Source organism: Drosophila suzukii, chromosome 2R (assembly GCF_043229965.1).
Source record: "Drosophila suzukii chromosome 2R, CBGP_Dsuzu_IsoJpt1.0, whole genome shotgun sequence".
Classification (NCBI taxonomy): domain Eukaryota; kingdom Metazoa; phylum Arthropoda; class Insecta; order Diptera; family Drosophilidae; genus Drosophila; species Drosophila suzukii.
The window spans coordinates 9,878,640-9,901,433 of NC_092081.1; the positions used below are offsets into that span (position 1 = coordinate 9,878,640).

At 46.5% G+C, this 22,794-nt stretch overlaps 8 protein-coding genes across 8 annotated transcripts; 6 read left to right on the plus strand and 2 right to left on the minus strand.

Annotated features, from left to right (window-relative positions):
• The first annotated feature begins 150 nt into the window (after window positions 1-150).
• U3-55K (U3 small nuclear riboprotein factor 55K) lies at window positions 151-2,028 on the plus strand. Its single transcript, XM_017072334.4, has 5 exons — window positions 151-310; window positions 364-1,193; window positions 1,256-1,453; window positions 1,512-1,648; window positions 1,712-2,028. The coding sequence occupies exons 1-5, from the start codon at window positions 257-259 to the stop codon at window positions 1,948-1,950; spliced, it is 1,458 nt and encodes a 485-aa protein (XP_016927823.3). The 5' UTR covers window positions 151-256; the 3' UTR covers window positions 1,951-2,028.
• Window positions 2,029-2,467: 439 nt separating this feature from the next.
• Window positions 2,468-3,641, plus strand: LOC108010176 (transmembrane protein 177). Its single transcript, XM_017075019.4, has 3 exons — window positions 2,468-2,677; window positions 2,733-3,189; window positions 3,253-3,641. Exons 1-3 carry the CDS (start codon window positions 2,505-2,507, stop codon window positions 3,583-3,585), a joined length of 963 nt encoding a protein of 320 aa, XP_016930508.2. The 5' UTR covers window positions 2,468-2,504; the 3' UTR covers window positions 3,586-3,641.
• HPS1 (Hermansky-Pudlak syndrome 1 protein) lies at window positions 3,591-5,688 on the minus strand. Its single transcript, XM_017075018.4, has one exon. It carries the CDS (start codon window positions 5,605-5,607, stop codon window positions 3,817-3,819), a length of 1,791 nt encoding a protein of 596 aa, XP_016930507.3. The 5' UTR covers window positions 5,608-5,688; the 3' UTR covers window positions 3,591-3,816.
• A 621-nt stretch (window positions 5,689-6,309) lies between these two features.
• Ciao1 (cytosolic iron-sulfur assembly component 1) lies at window positions 6,310-7,500 on the plus strand. Its single transcript, XM_017072159.4, has one exon. It carries the CDS (start codon window positions 6,397-6,399, stop codon window positions 7,402-7,404), a length of 1,008 nt encoding a protein of 335 aa, XP_016927648.3. The 5' UTR covers window positions 6,310-6,396; the 3' UTR covers window positions 7,405-7,500.
• On the minus strand, window positions 7,402-8,428 carry Ercc1 (DNA excision repair protein Ercc1). The gene is made up of 2 exons (XM_017072160.4): window positions 7,792-8,428; window positions 7,402-7,733 (listed from the first exon to the last, which is right to left on the minus strand). The coding sequence occupies exons 1-2, from the start codon at window positions 8,386-8,388 to the stop codon at window positions 7,545-7,547; spliced, it is 786 nt and encodes a 261-aa protein (XP_016927649.3). The 5' UTR covers window positions 8,389-8,428; the 3' UTR covers window positions 7,402-7,544.
• A 281-nt stretch (window positions 8,429-8,709) lies between these two features.
• On the plus strand, window positions 8,710-12,851 carry SMC2 (structural maintenance of chromosomes 2). Its single transcript, XM_017075034.4, has 7 exons — window positions 8,710-8,962; window positions 9,021-9,332; window positions 9,395-10,124; window positions 10,177-10,604; window positions 10,660-10,929; window positions 10,985-11,178; window positions 11,233-12,851. Exons 1-7 carry the CDS (start codon window positions 8,795-8,797, stop codon window positions 12,668-12,670), a joined length of 3,540 nt encoding a protein of 1,179 aa, XP_016930523.3. The 5' UTR covers window positions 8,710-8,794; the 3' UTR covers window positions 12,671-12,851.
• A 360-nt stretch (window positions 12,852-13,211) lies between these two features.
• LOC108008343 (PAX-interacting protein 1) lies at window positions 13,212-15,573 on the plus strand. Its single transcript, XM_017072171.4, has 3 exons — window positions 13,212-13,385; window positions 13,624-13,779; window positions 13,833-15,573. The coding sequence occupies exons 1-3, from the start codon at window positions 13,383-13,385 to the stop codon at window positions 15,177-15,179; spliced, it is 1,506 nt and encodes a 501-aa protein (XP_016927660.3). The 5' UTR covers window positions 13,212-13,382; the 3' UTR covers window positions 15,180-15,573.
• A 481-nt stretch (window positions 15,574-16,054) lies between these two features.
• NaPi-T (Na[+]-dependent inorganic phosphate cotransporter) lies at window positions 16,055-18,658 on the plus strand. The gene is given in 8 exon segments (XM_017072290.4): window positions 16,055-16,216; window positions 16,351-16,577; window positions 16,695-16,940; window positions 17,004-17,313; window positions 17,316-17,455; window positions 17,519-17,651; window positions 17,835-18,076; window positions 18,137-18,658. Coding segments are annotated over 8 exon segments (1,575 nt in total). The 5' UTR covers window positions 16,055-16,206; the 3' UTR covers window positions 18,404-18,658.
• Window positions 18,659-22,794: the final 4,136 nt, after the last annotated feature.

Below are 22,794 nucleotides of genomic sequence, written 5' to 3' on the forward strand. Positions count from 1 at the left end.
TATAAGATAGTTTAGTTATTTTTTATAGAATTAAAATTACTTAAAAAATTGCCGCTCTTTTGAGGGTTGCCCTATCGGTCGAGAGTTTCATGGCATTCAGCTAGCTGACATGCACTCCAGAAACAGCTGACTTGATACAAACGTACTAAAATTGGCCACGCGCTTGGTTATATGCACGTGGGCACGTTCCTTCGTTTAAATTAAGTTTTTTAACATAAATATTGAATTAAAGCCGCTGGTAAAGCTGTTTCCCAAGATGTCGTCTTCCTTTTTCCTCAAGCCAGGCGCCAAGGGCACAAAAAAGCGCAAGGTAAGTGAAAATCAACGAGGAAAACGATGCAGCACCTGTAACGCTTTTCAAAGATTCCCGCAGCAACAACAAAAGGAAAGCCAATCAAAAAAGGCGGAAAACCGGGAAAATCCGGCCCAGCAGCCGGTGGACCACCACTGCCAAAGAAGCAGCGTCGACCCAAGGAGGACGACGAGGAGATCGCCAGCGAGGATGAGGAGTACAACAGCGATCTGGGCGGCGAGGGCAACACGCTCGCCTTTTCCTCCGACGAAGGCGAGGAGGAGACGCCACAGGACAAGCGCCTCCGTCTGGCTAAGCAGTACCTTTCGGAGATCGAGCGGCAGGAGGCGGATCGAGCCGAGGATCGGGAGCTGGCCCAGAGCGTGGAGCAGCGCCTGCAAACGGAATACCTCGACAGCGTGGGCAAACTGCGCCGGAACATCGCTGGCAGCCTAAAAACCTGCGACTCGAGCCGCATCCTTAAGCACAAGCTCCACCACACGCCCATCTGTGCCCTGGCACTCAGTCCGGATGGCAAATTCCTCTACACCGGTGCCAAATCGCAATTCCTCCTCAAATGGTGCACGGAAACGGGGAAAGTGCTGGACAAATCTGATGTGCTATCGCATCGCGAGGAACCCGAGACTGGCAAAAAGAGGCGCTCCCATGTCATCGCCATCTGCCTGTCCTCGGATATGAAGTACCTGGCCCTGGCCGAGGGTGGTCCCAACATCCAAATCTGGTGTCCACAGACGATGAAGCATGTGAAGACTCTCAAAGGACACCGGGACAGTGTGGCAGGTCTGGTGTTTCGTAAGGGAACACATGATTTATACTCGGCAGCCAAAGATCGGTCGGTGAAAATCTGGTCCCTGGATGAGATGGCTTATGTGGAGAGTTTGTGAGTAATAAACTGAAGAAACATTGATTTAGATGCACCCTTAAAACGTTCTTGCCCTTTAGGTTCGGTCACCAAACGGGAGTGACCAGCATAGACGCCCTCAGTCGAGAGCGGGCCATCACCGCTGGCGGATCAGATTGTTCCTTGCGCATCTGGAAGATCACGGAGGAGTCACAGCTTATCTACAACGGCCACAAAGAGAGCATTGAGTGTGTGAAATATATCAACGATGAGCACTTTGTGTCCGGTGGAATGGATGGGTAAATAGGGAGCCATTTATTAAATGCAAAAACAGGGAAAAAACATTTGTGTTCGCAGGGCCATCGGCTTATGGAGCGCGTTGAAGAAGAAGCCAATTTGCACGACACAATTGGCGCACGGAGTGGGAGATAATGGCGTGGCCAACTGGATAACAGCCATTGCTGTTGTGGTCAACACGGATTTAGTGGCAACAGGTAAAGGATCACTCTTATTTCTTCTTACGAGTTGTAGTTGATTTTAATCCTTCATGCTTTTAGGCTCTTGTGATGGTTGCGTTCGTCTCTGGCAGACTAATCCCAATGCCCGCAAAATGAATCTGATCCAGAGCATATCCATCGCTGGTTTCATCAACGGACTGACCTTCAATGCCGATGGCACCAAGCTGTATGTGGCCACCGGCCAGGAGCACCGCCTGGGTCGCTGGTGGCGACTCAAGGATGCCAGGAATCAAGTAGTTGTAGTCGACGTTAAGATACAGAGCGCGGCCAGCAGTTAGGTTAACTTATAAGCTTAAGTAAAGTTGTATAGTTCTTTTAACAAGATACGGCGTGAAAAAATATAACTAAAAAAAAGATTTGAATCTTCTGCCTGGAGGTTTAGATTTGTTTAATTTTTTACAATATGAAAACCAAAATGTTTTATTGTTTGCATATAAACAATAAAACTAATCGTTATAAAGGGTATTGAGGGGAAACAGTCACACGTTTTTTAAAAAACTGTTCCGCTATTATTATTAAAAAACAACATGCTAAAGCTTAATCTTAAAAAAAAGTAAATGAATTTAGGTATTAAGGCAATGTTTCATGTTGAAGCCATGTTTTTGTGTTAGCTAAAAAAATTTTAAACGCTTTATCACCCGGCTAGTGATGTAGCTCTTACTTTAAAAACAGTAACTACTTAAGGTATTGATTCTGAAATACTCTGGTCTTCTCGTTAAATTCTTTTTGAAAAACTGTTTCTGGAATAACCCTATTTGGTTCTGGTCTTGACTACTTTTCAATAGCAAAGTAATGGTCACCCTGACACTGTTACAAAACATCAAGTGCTGAGATGCAGCCGAAACTAAAAGCCGGTGGGGGAATATTCTCCTTTTTCAAGACTGAAAAGGGCCGGAAGCTGGTCTTCTATGCGGCGGGAGCCACCACGGTTGGCCTCTTCGTGGGCAACTTCGTGCCGCACACGTTTGGCCTGAAGTATTATCGGGATTTCGTGCAGTGCTATCAGTGGGTGAGCAAACGGTTGTACCTAGACCCATTCAAACAATTTATACATTTGTAGACATGGCGTGGCGCGGCCAGTGCCAGAGGCAGTGCAGCAGCGCCTGGAGAAGGCCTTGGATCAGTTGGGCCTGACGCCCTTTGAGCGCAAGTTCGTGAAGCCATTCACCGTCTTTGGATTCGATCTGTTTCAGGCGGGCACCACCAAGTTGCGATTCGGAGGCGCCCTGGGCATTCCCGTCAACTATGGGTACGGCAGTCCGGAGGAGATTAAGCGGGCTGACATTCGCTTCAGGGACCAACAGATCAACTGGAGTTCTCCCAGCGGAAAGCTCCTGGAAGAGGCCATCGTTCTGAGTGAAGATGAGCAGATTTTTGGTTTGAGCAAGGCGGTGCTGCAGCTTCAAACTCATCGGGTGCTCCTAAACTCGATCTTTCCCAGCGTTAGCTTCCTCATGGTGTACACCATGGGTCACTTCCTGAACCTGCGCCTCGATCTGTTTGCACGTCATGGAAGCGTGAGTGTTTCTATGATGGTTACCAGAAAAGTCCTTTAACTGATTTCCTTTTACGATCCTCAGGTACGCTTTGTGCTTTACAGCATTCTGGGACTCTTTGGCCTGGGCGTCTGGTCGTTTATGAAGGACTACAACCAGGTGTCCACGGACGCAGAGATTGATAAAAGGCTTGCCAGCATGGGAGCCCAGTTCGTGGCTGCCGGAGCCAGCTACTATGATAAGCATTTAAAGAAGAACATCGCCCTGAGGGATCTGATCGGTGACGACACCTACACCGCCCTGGGCAACGAGAACTACATGATTCGCCAGAAATCCATGCCACTGACAGCCCGGAAATCCTTCTTTCTCGAGAAGCTTGAGGAAATCAAGAAGGCGCAAGAGCTTGAAACGCAATAAACAGATTTATTGTTACGTTTTTATTGAATATTGAAGAAAAAAAAATGTTCCAATTATTTTACAAATATCTTTATGGTGTGGTAGCCTATAACAAACAGTGGATAGTTGTCCTTAGCCTAAGGAATTTCGATTGGATTATCTCCTCAAAGAGTCTCGAAAATTGACTAGATATCATGTTCTAACGCTGGAAATGTTGCATGGAATGCTAAGGTTGCACGGGGGTTAACGTATTTAAAATGTTTCCTCGCCCACTACATCGCTGATGGTGGCCACCAGTCGTCGGGCATGCTCCACGGCACAGGTGGCGGTGACCAGTCCCAAATGGATGCAGTACAGCTCATAAACGCGCACTTTGGCCGGCGACAGCTTGGGAAAGCACAAATCCGCGAGATCATGGTAATAGTCCATGGTTAGAGCTCCAGGTTCGGTTGGGGACTTAGAACCGTTGCCACTAGCTGCTCCAGAGGACAGAAAGTGCTGCTGCAAATCCATGTTGGTGTTGAGAATGCCACCTGACGGATCCTCGAACCAGAGGAAGTAGGAGTAATGAAATGCCTTGTCCTTCCACATCACTGTGGTCTGGCCCTTCTTGAGGTAGCTCCTTGTTATGTCTACCATGCTCCAGAGCTTCGTCTTGGGCACCAGCTGGTTGGGTCGCAGATCTGGAGCCAGCATTTGTCCCTTGCTACGGTTTACATACATAAAGTGCACCAGGCCGGGAAAGTCCTCCAAGTAAGCATCAATGGAAATGTTTCTAGTGGCCTTGACGGCCAGAAATTCGGCGAACTCAAGCAGCTTGGCCTCTACATTGGCTGCCGTATCGGACAGTTGGTCCAGCTCGTGGACACAGGAGCTGTCGCAGCAGGCCAGCGTGAATATCTGCTTCAGTTCCTCTCCAAACGAGGGCAGATTGGACTCGATCCTCACTAGAAGCTCCCGCTCATAGCTCTTGAAGTACTCTGTGTACATCTTTCGCAGGTTCTCCCATTTGGCGGCGAATTTCTTGGTGCAGGTTTCCAGGTCCTCGGTTTCCGATCGCTGTTTCAGGTATCGTTTCAAAGCGTTCAAGGCCTGGACAATGAAGGACTCGAGATTGTCGTAGGCGGGCTTCAGGGCATCCGAATCGCCCTGATGCTGCACGGCCACGATCTTCTGGAGTACAAAGAACGAGTCATAGATGCAGCTGGTCAGTGGCATGTGGGCGTACTCAATGACCTGCAGGAGTACTTGGTTGCCGTGCAGGCGTGAAATGTGGACAATACTGGGAACGCAGCCGGAGTTGACGTCGTGAGAGACTCCTTGCAGAAACACAGCCACTGCCCGCTGTGCCGGGGACTTGGGTGCCTGGAGAGCACGCGCCATGAGGCTGAGAAAGAGCAGATCGGCGGCAGCGAGCGGCAAAGCTTGCCGGGTGCTGTTAACGGCCACCAGTTTGTGGGAAACGAGCAACAGGGCGTGTGCCCGGGGCAATCCCAGCTGCCGAATGTGCTCCAGCGTGGCGTCCAGTGTCAAATGCACAGTCCTCTTCAGCTCCGCGTTGATCACCAGCTTGGGCATGGCTTCCAGCAAGTATGTCTGGTCCTCCTGCCACAACAGATTCTCGTAGGTCTCGAGGCACTGCGTCAGCAGCTCCAGTTGCATGGCACCCGCCTGGGCCGCAAACAAGTTGGCACCATAGCAGTAGCGTGTCAGCGTTATAGCCACACCCATTTGGCGTCCCAGCAGCTCGACAGGAATCTGTCCGATCTTCAGAAAGGTGAAGCCCAGCAGTTCGCCGAATACCAAATTAAAGCCCTGCTCGCACTGCAGACTGGAGTAGGCGTTATCGAACTGGCACTGCATTATCCGCTGGGAGCCAACAATGGGGCTGAAAATCTGCAACAGGATGTTGCTGTCCAGGTGCCCGCCGGCTCGGAGCAGACCCTGACTGTTGGCCACATTTCGAATCTTCTGCGTCAGCGGCTCGTTTAGCTTTTGAAACACAACGTCGTTAGCGCTGTTGAAAACAATCAGTCCGTTCATTTTCTTATCAGCATCAGCAAAACACCAAATACACAACAAAACTTTCTCCGCTCTCTTGCAGGTGCTGGGTAACGGAATGCTGTTGGCTTTGATAAGGAAAGATTACCTCTGGCATTCGGCGTTACACAACACTTACCGTGTTCAGTGCTGAGCAAGTGAACTCTTTTAAAGACAGAATATAGCTACTTCCGCTTAAAACCAAATCATGATTTAAAGATCCGTCTCTTTAATAAAACAAATATATGGTTTTTAATTAAACTTTTTGAGGCATTTTGAATACCCTTTTAGGGAATTAAAGTTTTTGACTATTTTCTTGTGTTTTCTCTAAAATCATTTTAAACTCAAACACTAAACTAAAATCCTTACATCCCAAAAACGATGTTATTTGTTTTGATATGGTTTATAAAAGAACATTATAACTTTTACCTAATTATTCGTAATCAGGATCCTGAAAACAAAAATGCGGATGTCGGGGATTTTCAGAAGTACATCGAAAGGCCTTTAAATGCCACGTATTAAGTTTTAACAGATTGATCTTTTTCTAAAAATTGTTCACCAAAAGAAAACGCAAGAATAAATTCGGATTTTTTAAATGGTGTAAATGTATTTTACCATTGTCTTTTTCCTAATATGTTTTAACTAGGAATTTGGATAAAAAAAGCTAAATGCTGTTCTATTGACGTTATACAACACTGACAACAGCTGACACTCTTCCTCTTGCCACATGCGCTTTTGTTATCAAATTCAGACAGACAGTGATTTATCCACTGATACAGCATTTCGACAGCAATGGGACGACTGATTCTAGAACACACGCTGCAGGGCCACAAGGGACGCATCTGGGGGGTGGCCTGGCATCCCAAGGGCAACGTGTTTGCCTCCTGCGGCGAGGACAAGGCGATCCGCATCTGGTCGCTAACCGGGAACACTTGGAGCACAAAGACCATTCTGTCCGACGGCCACAAGCGCACCATCCGCGAGATCCGATGGTCTCCATGCGGCCAGTACTTGGCTTCGGCCAGTTTCGATGCCACCACAGCCATTTGGTCGAAGTCCTCTGGAGAGTTTGAATGCAACGCCACCTTGGAGGGTCACGAGAACGAGGTGAAGAGCGTTAGCTGGTCGCGATCCGGCGGATTGCTGGCCACCTGCTCGCGGGACAAGTCAGTGTGGATCTGGGAGGTGGCTGGCGACGATGAATTTGAGTGCGCTGCTGTTCTGAATCCGCACACACAGGACGTCAAGCGGGTGGTGTGGCATCCGACCAAGGAGGTCCTGGCCTCGGCCTCGTACGACAACACCATCAAAATGTTCGCAGAGAGCCCCCTGGACAATGATTGGGACTGCACGGCGACTCTAACTTCCCACACGAGCACGGTTTGGAGCATTGACTTTGACGCGGATGGCGAGCGCTTGGTTTCTTGCAGCGATGACACCACGATAAAGATCTGGCGAGCCTATCACCCTGGCAATGAAGCCGGAGTGGCCACGCCCGACAAGCAGACCGTGTGGAAGTGCGTTTGCACCCTTTCTGGCCAGCACTCGCGAGCCGTCTACGATGTGTCCTGGTGCAAGTTGACGGGTCTGATAGCCAGTGCCTGTGGCGATGATGGCATTCGCATCTTTAAGGAGACCAGCGACTCCAAGCCGGATGAACCCACGTTCGAACAACTCACTGCGGAGGAGGGTGCCCACGATCAGGACGTAAACTCAGTGGAGTGGAATCCAGTGGTGGCCGGGCAACTAATCTCCTGCAGCGATGACGGCACCATCAAGATTTGGAAAGTGACCGAATAGCAAACCGATCAATGTGTGTTATATTTAAGTGGTTAAACAATAATGGAATTTGATTTTTGTACAGTTTCTGCATAATAAGAAATTGAAGTATTCAAATCACGGATGAAATGGATTACATATAGATAAGGGATGCAATATAGCTATTTGCTGAGGAAGGGCTCCTGCAGGGTTTTGTACAGCTTCTTGGCCTTCCGGGGACCCAGTCCCATTACCTGGGACAATCGCTCTTCGCTGGCAGTGATGATGTTGCCTAGATTGCCAAAGGTTTGCAGCAGGGTTACGGCATCCGTCTTGTTCACCGGCTTGATGTTGGTAAGAGCAGCCACAAGCTGAAAAACGTTTGAGATAATTATTTCATCACCATGATGAGTATTTCATCACAAGTACCTTCTGATGCGGATTGGACTCCACCCGCTCCATGATTAAATCTGGCGGCCGCTTTTCAAACTGTTTGTAGGTCTCAATGATTTTGCCCGCCTCCTCGGCGTTCCAGGCCAACATCATGGTCAGATCGGCCAGTAGTGAGATCCTGGTCAAGCTCTTTAGGGCATTGTGTGGCTCCGGTGTGTCCACTTGGACCAGGAGCACCCGCAGCTCATACATCTTGCCCAGAGTCTTCAGCCGCTGGCAGATGTAGTCCGGGTTGAGATTGTGGTACTTCAGGGATAGGTATAGAACGCAGGATGTCCGACCCACAACATAATCTGGCACGATATCGTCACGGAACTCCAGCGGAACATTGAGGATGGATTTCAGGATGGGATTGCCGCGCTGTTTGCTGTGGACGAGAACGCTGTGGGGATTTGATGGCGCCTTGGCGGGAACAGGAGTGGCGGATGCGGAACTGGCCGTGTTGCTACTGGAAGTGGTGTCAACTAACGTAGCCGGTGGAGCCACTTCTACCACTTTGGGTTGCTTTGCCGCCGAGGGCATTTCCATGGAGCCCAGAACATCGTTAAAGGAATCGTCGTCGAAATCATCCATTGTTGTTTAAACGTATCAACCAAATGAGCTTTCGGATGGGTAAGAAATCGAGTGACGAAGTCAAACCAAATTCAAAATATTCGTTTCAGTTAATTGTTAATTATTATTATTATCAATTCTTCAAAGTTTGTTCTTACAGCCTTTAATAAGAAGCGAGTAAACCACAAAATAGTTTATTTTTTCACTTGACTTTTTAAAATTATCCCGATTTCTTCGTTGAGATAATATTTCAATCAGTGCGTTTCGTCACTATGTGACGACTGCAATCGATTATCGAAATCGTTTCTATCAAGGCATTTTGGTTAATTTGTAATGCCCTGCCACGGTCACACTAATTGCGGCAAAATTTTGACGCGGAATTAAAAGCAAAGAACGCCAGGATTTGGGCAAACCGCTTCGCATTAAAATGTATGTAAAGAAGCTAGTGCTAGATGGATTCAAATCCTACGGCCGGCGCACGGAAATTGAAGGATTCGACCCCGAGTTTACGGCCATCACGGGTTTAAACGGCTCTGGAAAGTCCAACATCTTGGATAGCATCTGCTTCGTGCTGGGGATCAGTAATCTGCAGAATGTGAGTACTAATTGGATATATCCTGGGATATACTTAAACTTCTTTTTTATTATACCAGGTGCGCGCCTCGGCTCTGCAGGATTTGGTGTACAAAAACGGACAGGCGGGCATCACCAAGGCCACTGTTACCATTGTGTTCGACAACACAAATGCCGCCCAGTGCCCGCAAGGCTATGAGAAGTGCCGGGAGATCTCTGTGGCCCGCCAAGTGGTTGTGGGGGGCAAAAACAAGTTCCTCATCAACGGCAAACTAGTGCAGAACAAGAAAGTGCAGGACTTTTTCTGCTCCATCCAGTTGAACGTAAACAATCCCAACTTCCTGATCATGCAGGGTAAGATCCAGCAAGTGCTGAACATGAAGCCCAAGGAGGTATGTTACCAGAAATGTATATCTCCCACAATAATCCTTAAAATAATCAAGCAAATTTGCAGGTTCTGTCCATGGTGGAGGAGGCAGCTGGAACTAGCCAGTACAAAACCAAGCGAGATGCCACTAAAACCCTGATAGAGAAAAAAGAGACCAAAGTCCGGGAGACCAAGGTCTTGCTCGACGAGGAGGTGTTGCCCAAGCTCGTTAAACTTCGCCAGGAGCGCTCCGCCTACCAGGAGTACCAGAAGATCTGCCGCGATATCGACTTCCTTATCAGGATTCATATTTCCGCCAAGTATCTTAAGCAATGCGAAACCTTGAAAACAGTGGAGGCCAACGAGCAGAAGATCGAGGATCGCATTGCAAACTGTAAGGCCACGCATGCCAAAAACCTCGAGGATGTCGAGATTATTGAAAGCTCCGTAAAGGAGATGCAGCAGCAGATCGATGCAGAAATGGGTGGCTCCATTAAAACTCTAGAAACACAGCTCAGTGCAAAGCGGGCTTTAGAGGCCACTGCCTCGGGCAGTTTAAAGGCGGCCCAGGGTACCATCCAGCAAGATGAGAAAAAGATTCGCATGGCCTCCAAAAATATAGAGGATGATGTGCGAGCCCTGACCAAAAAAGAAGCAGACATGGCCAAGGTTCAGGGAGAGTTTGAAAGCCTTAAGGAAGCCGATGCCACAGACTCCAAAGCTTATGAAGATGCCCAAAAAAAACTGGAGGCTGTATCGCAGGGATTGTCCACCAACGAAGACGGACAGGCCTCAACACTGCAAGAACAACTGATGGGTGAGTCTGTTATTATTACCCAACGATTCAATTACTTATATTCCGTTTATAGTGGCCAAGGAGCAGTTCAGCGAAGCACAGACCACCATTAAGACCTCGGAGATGGAGCTACGGCACACGCGGGGTGTCCTAAAACAGCGTGAGGGTGAAACACAGACCAACGATGCCGCTTACGTAAAGGACAAGGGCCTGCATGATCAGTTGGTGGTAGAGATTAAGAACTTGGAACGGCAGCTCCAAGGTCTCAATTACGAGGGCGGTCAATTCGAACAGCTGAAGCAGCGACGAAATGATCTGCACATGCGTAAACGCGATCTCAAACGAGAGTTAGATCGCTGCAATGCTTCGCGCTATGACTTGCAGTACCAGGACCCAGATCCCAACTTCGATAGACGTAAGGTGCGCGGTATGGTAGGCAAGCTGTTCCAGCTGAACGACATGAAAAACTCCATGGCACTTGTCCAGGCGGCAGGAGGAAGTGTAAGTAGTGAATTTAGTTTTCAGGACTATTCTTTGAACACCATTTACTTTTCAGCTATACAGCTATGTGACGGATGACGATGTGACCAGCAAGAAAATCCTGCAGAGGGGCAACCTCCAGCGCCGTGTCACACTGCTTCCCATTAACAAGATTCAGTCCCACTCGCTAAGCAGGAATGTTGTGGAATACGCCCAGAACAAAGTTGGTTCTGAAAATGTTCAGTGGGCCTTGTCGCTCATAAGCTACGATCGCTTCTTCGAGCCTATCATGAAGTATTGCTTTGGCGGAGTACTAATTTGCAAGGATCTTGATGTCGCCAAAGAAGTGTGTATTTACTTTTGAAAACTGGAATGCTTTTTAAACTTCATTAATTTTTTAGGTCAGCTACGATCCACGTATTAATTGTCGCTCTGTGACTTTGGAAGGCGATGTTGTAGATCCCAATGGCACTGTGTCCGGAGGTGCTGCCCCTAAGGGTGCTAACGTCCTCGAAGAATTGTACACCATTAAGAAACTAGAAAGAGAGTACAGGGAGATCGACGCTGAGATATCAGAAGTGGAGCAGCAAATAGCGTAGGTACATGAGACAATGCCCAAGGTCAAAGTGTAACCTTTTTTTCCTCTCAGATCCATTGAAAACCTGGCCCACTCTTTCAACAAAATGAAGGAGAACCTTGAGTTGCGCCAGCACGAGCTAACCATGTGCGAGAACAGGTTGGCCCAAACGACCTTTCAGCAGAATCAGGCAGAAATCGAAGAGATGAAGGAGAGAGTCAAGACCCTAGAGCAGCAAATTGTAGACTCCCGGGAGAAGCAGAAGACCTCGCAGGTCAAAATCAAGGATATTGAGGCCAAGTTGGCAGACGCCAAGGGCTACCGCGAGAGAGAATTAAAAGCGGCCACCAACGAGGTGAAGGTGACGAAGCAGCGGGCGGAGAAATCGCGGGCCAACTGGAAGAAACGAGAGCAGGAGTTCGAAACACTTCAACTGGAGATCACAGAGCTCAAGAAAACTATAGAAACAGCGAAGCAACAGCACCAGGAAATGATTGACAATCTTGAAAAGTTTAAGGCCGAGCTAGATGCCCTAAAAGCGAATAGCTCCAGTGCTGCTTCAGAGGTGTCGGAGCTCGAACAGGCCATTAAGATGCAGAAAGACAAGTTGAACGCTCAGAACAAGGAGATGCGAAATCAACTGGTCAAGAAGGACAAAATGCTGAAACAGAATCAGGAGATTGAGCTGGAGGTAAAGAAAAAGGAGAACGAGCAAAAAAAGATTAGCTCGGAGGCCAAGGAGGCAAAGAAAAGGATGGAAGCCCTTGAGACGAAATATCCCTGGATCCCAGAAGAGAAGAACTGCTTTGGCATGAAGAATACCCGCTACGATTACAGCAAGGAGGATCCCCATGAGGCAGGCAATAAGTTGGCGAAAATGCAAGAGAAAAAAGACAAAATGGAGCGCACCCTCAATATGAACGCCATCATGGTGCTGGATCGCGAAGAGGAGAACTTCAAGGAGACCGAACGCCGACGCAACATTGTGGCGATGGACAAGGAGAAGATTAAAAAGATCATCGTGAAGATGGACGAGGAAGAGCAAGATCAGCTGAACCGAGCTGCTACCGAGGTTAACGCAAACTTCAGTGGAATCTTTAGCTCTCTTCTACCAGGAGCTGATGCGAAACTCAATCCTGTCCATACGAATGGATGCCTGACCGGCCTGGAGATCAAAGTGGGCTTCAATGGAAAGTGGAAGGAGAGTCTGGGTGAGCTTTCGGGTGGTCAAAAGTCCCTGGTGGCTCTATCCCTTGTCCTGGCCATGTTGAAGTTCTCACCGGCTCCTTTGTACATTTTGGATGAGGTAGACGCAGCTCTGGACATGTCGCACACGCAGAACATTGGAAGCATGTTGAAGCAGCACTTCACCAACTCGCAGTTCTTGATTGTATCCCTTAAGGATGGTCTCTTCAACCATGCCAATGTCCTCTTCCGCACTCTCTTCGAGGAAGGTGTGTCCACCATCACCAGGCAGGTCAGCAGGCAGGCGACCACCAACAGACGCTGACCTTGGGTTCGGTTAATTTATTATTTATAATGTTTTAATTTTAATTCATTTTCCTACAGTCTTGAAAACACGGCCACATATTAAATTTGCAAATAGTTATTACTTTATAAATAGAGTGTAAACTTATGTATTAAACAGATTTCTATTTGTGAAATTAAAACATCAAGTTATTTGTCTACAATCACGTCTTTTATAAACAAAACTAAACTGTACGTAAATGATGATACGTAGAGTATCTGCATCTACAATAAATACATACTTTAATTGATACTTCATATCATACATTTTAGGACAAAGATTGGTACTTTTCTAAAAGTATTTAACAGAAAAAAAGATTTTGTGTAGTATTAACCTGAGAAACGGAAGCAAACTGCTTAGATAAAAGTTTGGAAGTAACGACATCCATAGGTGGAATATCCAAAAGTGCTAAATAAGTTTTTAGCTTCATTCGTTACAATCAAATTCTGTAACGGTCGTTTGCGCATCAGCTGATTTCCAACCGGGCGGGCAAAACGTCAAACTGGTGAGACCGTCAAACGCACACACACACACGCGCAGCGAGAAGAACAAGAAGAAGAGGCAGCAACAGCAATGTTTGAGGGAGTGAAAAATTAAACAAAAGTCCACGCAATTGAGCAGCTAAAAAACGGCGGCGTTTAATAAACAATATATCAAGATTTCGGGCCAACGCGGACTGCTCCAGAAGCTCACAATGGTAATTACCAGGATGCAGAAATTATGAATCGTTCGATTCTTTAATCACACACACACGCCGCGTCTGTGAGTGTGTGTGTGTGCGGGGAGCAGCAAAGAAATGTAGACACCGATGGCATTTAAATAAACAACAGCAACAATTGAGTGCTTTTCGAGGCTGGAAAAGAACGGATTTGTGGAAATTAATTCGAGGGAATGCTACATATGTGAAAATCCTTACCAGCCGTTTACCTTTCCAGGATCGAGTTACCAAACCGCAGAAGAAAATGCTCATCACATTGCTGCGGGAAACCAAGTACATGGAGGGCAAGAAGGAGAAGGAATGGTACTGGGAGAAAATCCAGGCGGCCCTGAACACCATCGGTCCCAAGAAGACCATCATCCAGTGGAAGAAGGTGAGTTGACCAGCCGTAAAGGGTCCAAAATTCTACATCCAATCCCTTGGCAGTGCTGGCGCGATATGCGATTGACCACCAGAAAGAAGTTGGCGGAACTGAAGCGCTGCCAACTCTCTGGTGGATCTCCGCCCCCGGGCATCGAACTGAACCAGGAGGACAACGACATCATCGACATTGTGGGCACCGAGTACTTCTACGAGGAGATGAATGGCGAACTCAAGGCGGAGAACTTCCTAACCGGCCTGGACTACGCTCCGGAGCACTTGTGCGATGCCATTCTCACGGCGGCAGTGGGACACCACCAGCACAACATGCAGCACCAGAAGGATCCGCAGTCCCATCCAGGACAACAGCCGCAGCAGGATCATCACACCAATGATGGCGAAACCAACGATACACCTGGATCAAGCAACGGGGGCTCATATCAGGGCCACCCTGTGCCCCAGCTGCAGGCGCACAATGGCGGAGGAGGCGAGCATGCCGGCGGTGGCCATTCGCACTCCGGGATGCTCCAGCATCCTGCTTTTCATGGCGGCATACATCCGCACCTGCTGAGGCGCCAGCATGCCAGTGGATCGCTGTCCAGGGAGTCGCCCTTCGAGGAGAAGCTGTTGCAGTTCATGCAGGACGCCTTTCCAAAGAAGAGCAAGAAGCGCAAGAACCGGGATCCGGACAAGTTATTTTTGCTCTCCCTTTACGAAGAGATCAAGCGGGTTCCTGAGGAAATACGCCTAGACGTTAAGTCCGAACTAATGCAGATACTGAAGAAGTACCAGAAGAAGCCGCCTGTCAAGGCGGAGAAGTCCACGCCCTCCTCTACGTCAACCTCCTCGAAATTGAGCTCCAGCAGCAGTGGCAGCAACTCGGTGACTTCCCACTTGTCCCACAGCATGTACCAGTTGCAGAAAAAGTACGAGAAGGGCGAACGGGAGCCTTCGCCTCAGTCGCAGGTGGAGCGAGTTGCTTCCGCAGGGGTAGTCGCTGTGCCTCTTCACGCCTCACAGCAGCTGCCCCTGTTCCAGTTGCAGAAAAAGTACGAAGAGAGCGCCGTGGAGAAGGTTCACCAGCAGCAACAGCAGCAGCAGAGCGAGCTACGCAAGCACGTGGAGGCCGCTCATGCCCACCATGCTGACCACCAGCAACCGCCACCGCCACCACCCAACGAGCACCTGCACCACCCACAGATGAGTCACAACATCATGTTCCCGCTGGGCCAGCTGCGCAACGAGCAGCCGCCCTCTCAGCAGCACCAGCATGCCCACAATCCCCACCAGCAACAGCAGCAACAACAGCATCCCCACCAGCAGCAGCAACAGGGACAGCAGCATCATCCGCCCACGATCTTTGGTTCGACCGCTAGCGAACGGCCTGCGATGTCCTACGAGAACGTTGGATGAGTACTGAGCCGTCTGTGGGAAGCCACTTGTGGAGCACCACGCCCTGCGACGGTGTCCCCCACGACGGCAGACGCGCACCACTGCTAGCCCTCGATTTAGAATGCAACTAGTAGGTCTCACTCTTATGCTAGCCTATACCTAAGTATACAAATGCTCACTTACTACAAGGATGTTTATAGTTCAGAAATGCTGAGATAATGCTTACTTTCTGAGTATTTCAAGCCAGATCTTTATGATTTATGTATGTATGTATTTTTTTAGTAAGTGCACGACGTGATCTTCATGTAAATGTTCCCGTGGCAATAACAGCGCAGCTAAACTGCGGTTCATGTTCTCAATAGATCGCGACGCGTGAATTTATCGGCGTAAACACAAATATAATTGTATCTTCAAATTTTGTTTGTTATTACAGTTGTAAATATGGGCTATAATTTCATATGCAGATAAATCCTTGAATCTGCGTATGTTGTAAGGACTTTTTTAGAACGTGTTAGCAAACTTTCCGCTGATATGATTTTTCTTCCGTCAAATGAACCCATTCTGTTTGCTTAGCTCTGAGGCTTTTGCTCCACAATCTTGTTTGTTTGGACTCTGCGAAGCTGTATATCTACCGACACGTCGTTAACCTGTCTCCTGGAATATCTAGTCCCCAGCTCTCGTAATGCGATAACCAAACCCACAGGGAGCACGCCATGTCATAAAGATAGTCCAACAGCTGACTGATCCGATCTGCCTAAATGCGAATTTTATCTGAGTGGGGCCGATCGCCGAACTCGTCGGTGTCGGTCGCATGCAGGCCTGGTTGATGAGCGAGCACGAGCCGAGCTGCAGCATAATCCGCCAGATCTGCGGCGCTTATCAGTAGCGTTCGGCGGGGATAAAGAGATAGAGATACTGGGTCTGGCGTTCTATTCCGGCAGCCGTCCGCAGCAGTTGATCTTCGGCAATCGAATCGCAAGGATTGCAGTTCCTGCGAATGCAGAGTCCGAAATTCCAGTGAAGTTCCTCGCCAGCCAATCCATTCACCATGGCCCAAGGTACGAGAATGATCTTAAATTCGTGTCTTACCTCGAAGTTCGTCGAGTGTCGAAGATCTGGCTCAAGACCTCCAAGCGAGGCACAACCACAAGTTGCGGATTCGCATTTCATGTACTTTACTTTGATCTTTCAGTCGAGGCGCGTACGGTGCTGTGGTACATGTCATTCATCGGCTTCATCGTCAACTACATGATCCGTATCAATCTGAACATCACCATTGTGGACATGATTGCCGGCAAGGGTGAGATTCCCTCAAATGTAACCCTAAATAGTTCCATCGCAAACTCTACTGATTTGGCTGACCTTCCGGAATTGAATGACCGATTTTCGCTAGAGCGTTGGTTTTTGGACTGGGCGAATGTTAGTATCATATCGCTGAATCACTGGTTAAGTGCTTAATAAAGCCACTAAGTGATGCAGCTTGTGCAACAACGGGGCGTATGAGTAACGTGCTGAGTGGCGCTATATCTTTTGCAGATTCCGTACGAAAAGAATGGATTTAACTGGAGCGGGAAGCAACAGGGCGCTCTGTTGGGATCTTTTTTCTGGGCTCATTGGACTCTGCAGATTCCCGGCGGGATCCTTGCCACTAAATATGGCACAAAACTGGTCTTCGGTTGGTCCAATGGCATTGGAGTTCTCTGCTGCTTCCTCATACCAATTGTTTCGTATCGGAGCTATACAGGCCTGATTATCCTTCGAGTTTTCCAGGGGTGGATAACCGTAAGTGATCTTAAAGCTGATTTCTTTTTTAAGCAGGCTTTAATCTGTTTTTTTTCATCGCAGGGCTTGGCCTGGCCATCGATGCACGTGCTCACTGCCAAATGGATTCCGCCCAACGAGCGCAGCAAGTTTGTCAGTGCCTATTTGGGCAGCTCGGTGGGCGTGGCTCTGTTCTATCCGATTTTCGGCTATATCATCGACTGGACCAGGTGGGAATGGGTCTACTATGTCTGCGGTGTCGTGGGAACTCTATGGTTCATTGCCTGGCAGTTCTTGGTATTCGACAGTCCCGCCCAGCATCCTCGCATCGCTGACTCTGAGAGAAAGTACATTGAAAAGTCCTTGGGAGCTTCTTCCCAAGGCACAAAGGGACCTACCCCTGGAAGGCGATAGCCACCTCCCGTCCGGTTTGGCTGAATGTGGTGGCCCAATGGGGTGGCATCTGGGGCCTGTTTACTTTGATGACCCATGCTCCGACCTACTTCCGCCTGATCCATCACTGGAACATCCGAGCAGTAAGTGGCGGACGAACTACTGGGATCTGTTAAATGGTATAGATATTATTTCCTATATTTTAGACTGGCTTCCTCTCGGGACTGCCGCATCTCATGAGGATGCTCTTCGCCTACGTCTTCTCCATGCTTGCCGATTATCTCCTGCGAACGGATCGCCTGAGTCGTACCAATGTCCGAAAGTTGGCCACGTTCATTTGTAAGTATAAAGGTTCTAGATGCCATGATATACCAAAATATTCTATCCGAATATGCCTTTTTCGAAGAAGCTCTACGAGGATAATTGAGTTCTGGCATATTGAAACATTTGATAAATCGCTTCCTTAAATATCTCCTTTTCTGAACCATCCTTAGTAAGCTTTTCCTAATCCTACTCTTTCAGGCTGTGGCGTCAAGGGTTTCGTGGTTTTGGCTCTGGCTTACTTCGGTTACAATGCAACGGCAGCCATTGTATTGGTTACATTGGCCACCATGTTCCATGGGGCAGTGTCCTCTGGTCCTTTGGCCTCCATGGTGGATCTGTCGCCCAACTACGCGGGCATCGTACTGGGAGTGAGTGGAATGATTGGTGGAATGCCGGGCTTCATATCGCCCTTCATCGTGGGTCAGCTGACAAACGACAATGTGAGTTCAGATCTTTGTTTGAAAATTATAAGGTAATCCTAATATGATTTTTTCCGGTAGCAAACGATTGAGGCCTGGAAGAATGTGTTCCTGCTGAGTTCGTTGATGTTAACAGGCAGTGGCATCTTGTACGTTCTTTTCTCGGAATCCTCATTGCAGCCATGGAACAGTGTCTGCCATCCATTGCCCGAAACCGGGCTGAAAGAACTCCCAAATCTGGAAGTCGATAGGGAAGATGAGGAGGAAAAGAAGCCCCTTAAATCTGATCATGATGGTGAGGTGTCTGAAACGGAGAACAAAACAAAATCTGTCGGCGACGAGCAGTGACATGGGGCTGCGTCACTCTATTTTATTGGCATAACACTGTGTTGCTTATGGCACCTAGCCGAACAACGTCTGATATGGCTTATCGCCATTCTGTGTAAATAGTTACCCGTGCATCCACAGAGTTTAGCAACTCCAACCTCTAGAATTAAGCGAGTTGTTTACTATAACATAGGATTAGGTCTCTTTTCTCCCCTGAGATTCTGTTTGTCCAATGTGTGCTTTTAGTCAAATAATAAAACAAATGTAAATGATTTATTGACCAGATTTTACCACATATATGTGTACAATTAAATTTAAACCACTGTTTGGAGAAAGAGATCACTTGGGGTCTGCATGGGCTTGCTCAAATACACAATTCTATGGTTACGGAAGCTAAAATAATCCGCTACTGTCTGGAAAAAAATTGTACCTAAACCAGATGATTCAAAGATAATATTTTTTCTGGGGGATAAACAGAGGTCACTGCTTTGTTAGACTCCCTACCAAGTGTTAATGTGACCACTGATATGAGTGTGACTGATATAATCATTTCTGATTGTATTTTATACTTATTAGACTTTTTACACCCGTTGCTCGTAGAGTAGTATACTAGATTCGTCGACCTACCTGTTAGAGGAGAGAGGAAGCGTTTCCGGTCCCATAAAGGCGAGTCGATCTAGCCATGTCCACAGCCAGTAGATAAAATGAAAAGTGTAAAGTGCAAAAATGTAAGGAATATAAAATGTAAAAAGTATATGTATTTAAAAGTTGGAGATACCCAATATAGCCAATATATATCATATGATAGTCAAGGCGTCTACTTAATACTAAAATAAAATTTCTTTGACGGTCAGGACTAAACTATGTTGTTTATTTTTATGCGTATGTACTACCCCTCAGAATAAAGATGTTGTTTTTTATGACAAAATTTGTGGTGTATATAAACTTTAACATTTAAATATAAGGTAATATAAATCTTTCCAGCTTCGCGTGGCGGAAGGCAAGTGCGTCAGGTATAGAGTTTATTAAGATTTTTAACGCGGAAGCTGTAAGAGATTCGCATCTGTTTGGGAAAGTTTTCACTTAAATCATATGATTCAGTTAAGCCCAATGTAAGATAAAATTTTTTTAGAAGGTTAAACAGAAGTCACTGTTATGATGGAAGTCTAAAAATATTAATTTATTTTTAGACATAGTAATTAGGGCTATGGGAGCTACATTCGGATATCTCTTGGTTCCGTATATCTCTGTCCGGTGGCTCAGTCCGGTTGCTATCTCATTTTATTTCGTACTACAATCTGATATTGCATCAGATTGGGTAATACACCTATTTTACAATTTTGTTTATTATATACAAAGTTAAGTAGTCCAAGTTAATTTCGGTAAGGAGATATGATGGCAAGGAACTGGTGTTTCATCAACCCGTAAACGAGGTAATGAAGCTCCCAATGCAAATGATTTGGCAAACTGAAGTTAATAATTGCAATTTAAATCAAAACTGATTGAACCGGAAAATCGTTTTCCCTTTTCGGCTGCCGGTTCTCTCATTACTCATACCACACGTTGCACAATTGGAAGTTCCGAAGGAGATGGAAATGGGATTGAGAAAAGGTTGGATAGCGAGGGGTCAGAGGTGGTACAACCTTTGCTGCTCCGTGGTCTTCGACTTTTTTTCTCGCCTGCATTTGTTTCATTGGCGTCCATTTCCGATTGCACTCCAGGGAGTCGTAGATGTCAGTCCTCGTCCTCGTCCGCATTCCCGTCTCCATCTCAGATCCTTCCACCCCCCAGAAATCCCCGGAATCATTCTGGCCACTTCACGGTTTGTCCATTTCGGTTTTCGTCTGTTAAGCCAGTCGATGTCTTGTCACTTGATCCTTGAGCTTGAGCCTGCGAAGTCCGGGCATTGATAGAGATTAATTGGTTTCCTGTTACGTTGGGCAATAGGCCGATAAACTCAAGGAGGTGGCGATGAGGAGTTCTATAACGAGATTATATCGCTGATTTTCCATCAGCAGCTGGGGTTTGAACTTCCTGAAATGGAGAACTTAAAAGGAATGGAATGGTACACGGAATACCTTTCACAAAATATAGATATATTAGATTTAAAATGTTTTACAATTTTTAGAGATTGTTTAACTTTAAATATCCCATTTTTAAGATTTTCTTTTTTATATCAGAAACATTCAAAAATTCGAGTTAGGAATAGATTGTATTCCACAATTTTTGTTCCATTAACATATAATGTTTTTTAGCGATTTCCCCGCTCACTTTCTATTATTTATTTATATCAAAAATTATCGTTTATTAAATCGCTGTTTCTGACTACGGTCTTAATGCTTATTGAATGTGAAAAGTGTTTAAAAAGATTTCCACATCCCACACACAGAAACTCCCTATGCCATTTGCATTATCTCCGATCTGGAGAGGAAAACTCTCCTTGGAGATGTTGGTAAGCTGTAAACAACAGTTAACTTTAGAACTCCAAAAAAAGTTTCGCACGGATTTGCGAACGCAAAAAATGAAAGCAAATTCCAGAGGAGTTGGGCCACGCAAATTTATGCTCACTCCCAAAAAAAATAAAAATCGCACAAGCAAACAAAACAAAGCGTAGCCCAAAAAAATGTTTCGTTGGCAGGAAGTAAATTCAATCGTAAACAACGCAATCAAAAATTCATTCAAACGAAGCATTAACGCTTATTCCGTTTAGTCTGCGGTGGGTGGGCCTTGGGAGGTATTTCCGGGAGTTGGGCGGTTGGTGGTGGGTTGAGGTCTTGTCTCATTGTCAGGCAAGTGCAACAAACACAAGGGGGGACTCCAAAAGAGCGTGCAACTGTCTGTATCCCCCCTGCTTTTTTAATTTTCAATTTTTTCTCGCATACATTTTTTTTATTTCGTTCACTTAGGCAGGTACATTTATTATGTGGGCACGCGAACATTGGGAACTTTGCAGTTCCGGGCACGTCGCTTCATAATTTTCCATTTCCATCTGTTAAATGGGAAGCGCCATGGAAAGCCGCGAATAAATTTGTGGATGGATACGGCCCATCCTTCGAATACTACCCACCTCATTCACGTGTGCATACGTGTAGCTAAAGGTACCCGGAACAATGGGCACATGGATAAGTATCCGCGGCAATAAATTTAATTTGCACAGCGAAAACATCGCAAATCCATTTTTTATACCATAAATTCCTTGGCTCCCCAGTGACTCGGATTCGGGTTCAGTTCCCCACACCCTCCATTTGACGCTTTCGCGTTGTTGTTCAGGAACGGATTAATGGATGTGCGAACATGCATATAAAGATGAACTCGGCTCAGATACTGGATCGGAAAAAAACCTTAAAGAGGAAGAGCTACCCACTCTTTTCAATTACGAAACTGTTAGACTTAAGCTACATAAGGAAGGTTTTTAAGAAAAGTCCTAATCGTACTCATTCTTAAAATCAACTAGTGGAGTTAGATTTTTCATTTTTTTCTAGCCGAGGGTTCTTAAACAACCCCAAACAATGGCAAATGGCATATTATTTCATTTGAGAAGTGGCCACAACTGAACTATGAATAAAACCTAAATCGTTTGTTCAGTTATTTTTCTTTTAAATTTAATTTCTAACAAGCTTACATATAATTAAGTATAAATACTAGTTTAAATGTTATTCATAATTCAATGAAGATCAAGGTTTCTTAATTAAACCCTTTCAGCTGACCTTTCTTTAGCTAAACTTCTTCATTAGGATCAAATATTTAGACCTGCCCACTCACTCACTTTCTCTGTCTCTATTGTAATCTTTAATTTACATTGTGGTCAGTCATCTGTCTTTATATGAGCACCACCACCATTTTCCTGGAAGCCACCTCCCAGTCACTCAATCATAAATATTATTAATAATGTGTGCGGCTTGCGGTCTTCGGGAGTTCTTGAAACTTGGAGTGGGAAGTTCTTGTAGTCTGGCAGGGCCTTTGGCTAATTTATTTAGTCCCGAGGCCGGGCTACAAGTAACTTTGCCATCCCAGAAACTTCGGTGAGCACACACACATACGCACAATCCAAATGGGATTACACGAAGGAGCCGGGGAACTTTCTGTTTGAATTGGCAAAACTAGAAATTGCAGCGGAAAACTTTCTTCGACTTCGAGTCGAGGTTAGCCGCCTCATTCCCGATCATCTCGCATCAAAATGTTAAATATGAAAGCCACTTAACGGAATTTCTGGCAAAGGCAAATTAAAGTTGTCACATTAGGTAAATGAATGGGAGAATAAGGGATGTCGGTGGGGCGTGTCAGTTAAAAGCCTCCCTCCTTGTTTTAATCTTGAAGATATAACTTTGGCGTCGGCGATGATAAATCATAAGCGGACCGCCCCTTGGCAAAAAACAAAGGAAAAACCCAGTCGAAAAGCCACATACCCAAAC

What these genes read in the sequence shown, in the direction of transcription:
- U3-55K (XM_017072334.4), top strand. Translation starts at nt 257, where the DNA reads ATGTCGTCTTCCTTTTTCCTCAAGCCAGGCGCCAAGGGCACAAAAAAG. An exon ending in AGGGCACAAAAAAGCGCAAG is followed by an intron (nt 311 to 363) that starts GTAAGTGAAAAT and finishes CGCTTTTCAAAG; the next exon opens with ATTCCCGCAGCAACAACAAA. An exon ending in CACGGATTTAGTGGCAACAG is followed by an intron (nt 1,649 to 1,711) that starts GTAAAGGATCAC and finishes TCATGCTTTTAG; the next exon opens with GCTCTTGTGATGGTTGCGTT.
- LOC108010176 (XM_017075019.4), top strand. Translation starts at nt 2,505, where the DNA reads ATGCAGCCGAAACTAAAAGCCGGTGGGGGAATATTCTCCTTTTTCAAG. An exon ending in GATTTCGTGCAGTGCTATCA is followed by an intron (nt 2,678 to 2,732) that starts GTGGGTGAGCAA and finishes ATACATTTGTAG; the next exon opens with ACATGGCGTGGCGCGGCCAG. An exon ending in TGTTTGCACGTCATGGAAGC is followed by an intron (nt 3,190 to 3,252) that starts GTGAGTGTTTCT and finishes TACGATCCTCAG; the next exon opens with GTACGCTTTGTGCTTTACAG.
- HPS1 (XM_017075018.4), bottom strand. Translation starts at nt 5,607, where the DNA reads ATGAACGGACTGATTGTTTTCAACAGCGCTAACGACGTTGTGTTTCAA.
- Ciao1 (XM_017072159.4), top strand. Translation starts at nt 6,397, where the DNA reads ATGGGACGACTGATTCTAGAACACACGCTGCAGGGCCACAAGGGACGC.
- Ercc1 (XM_017072160.4), bottom strand. Translation starts at nt 8,388, where the DNA reads ATGGATGATTTCGACGACGATTCCTTTAACGATGTTCTGGGCTCCATG. An exon ending in AGTCCAATCCGCATCAGAAG is followed by an intron (nt 7,734 to 7,791) that starts GTACTTGTGATG and finishes AACGTTTTTCAG; the next exon opens with CTTGTGGCTGCTCTTACCAA.
- SMC2 (XM_017075034.4), top strand. Translation starts at nt 8,795, where the DNA reads ATGTATGTAAAGAAGCTAGTGCTAGATGGATTCAAATCCTACGGCCGG. An exon ending in GGATCAGTAATCTGCAGAAT is followed by an intron (nt 8,963 to 9,020) that starts GTGAGTACTAAT and finishes TTATTATACCAG; the next exon opens with GTGCGCGCCTCGGCTCTGCA. An exon ending in ACTGCAAGAACAACTGATGG is followed by an intron (nt 10,125 to 10,176) that starts GTGAGTCTGTTA and finishes TTCCGTTTATAG; the next exon opens with TGGCCAAGGAGCAGTTCAGC.
- LOC108008343 (XM_017072171.4), top strand. An exon ending in CCATCATCCAGTGGAAGAAG is followed by an intron (nt 13,780 to 13,832) that starts GTGAGTTGACCA and finishes ATCCCTTGGCAG; the next exon opens with TGCTGGCGCGATATGCGATT.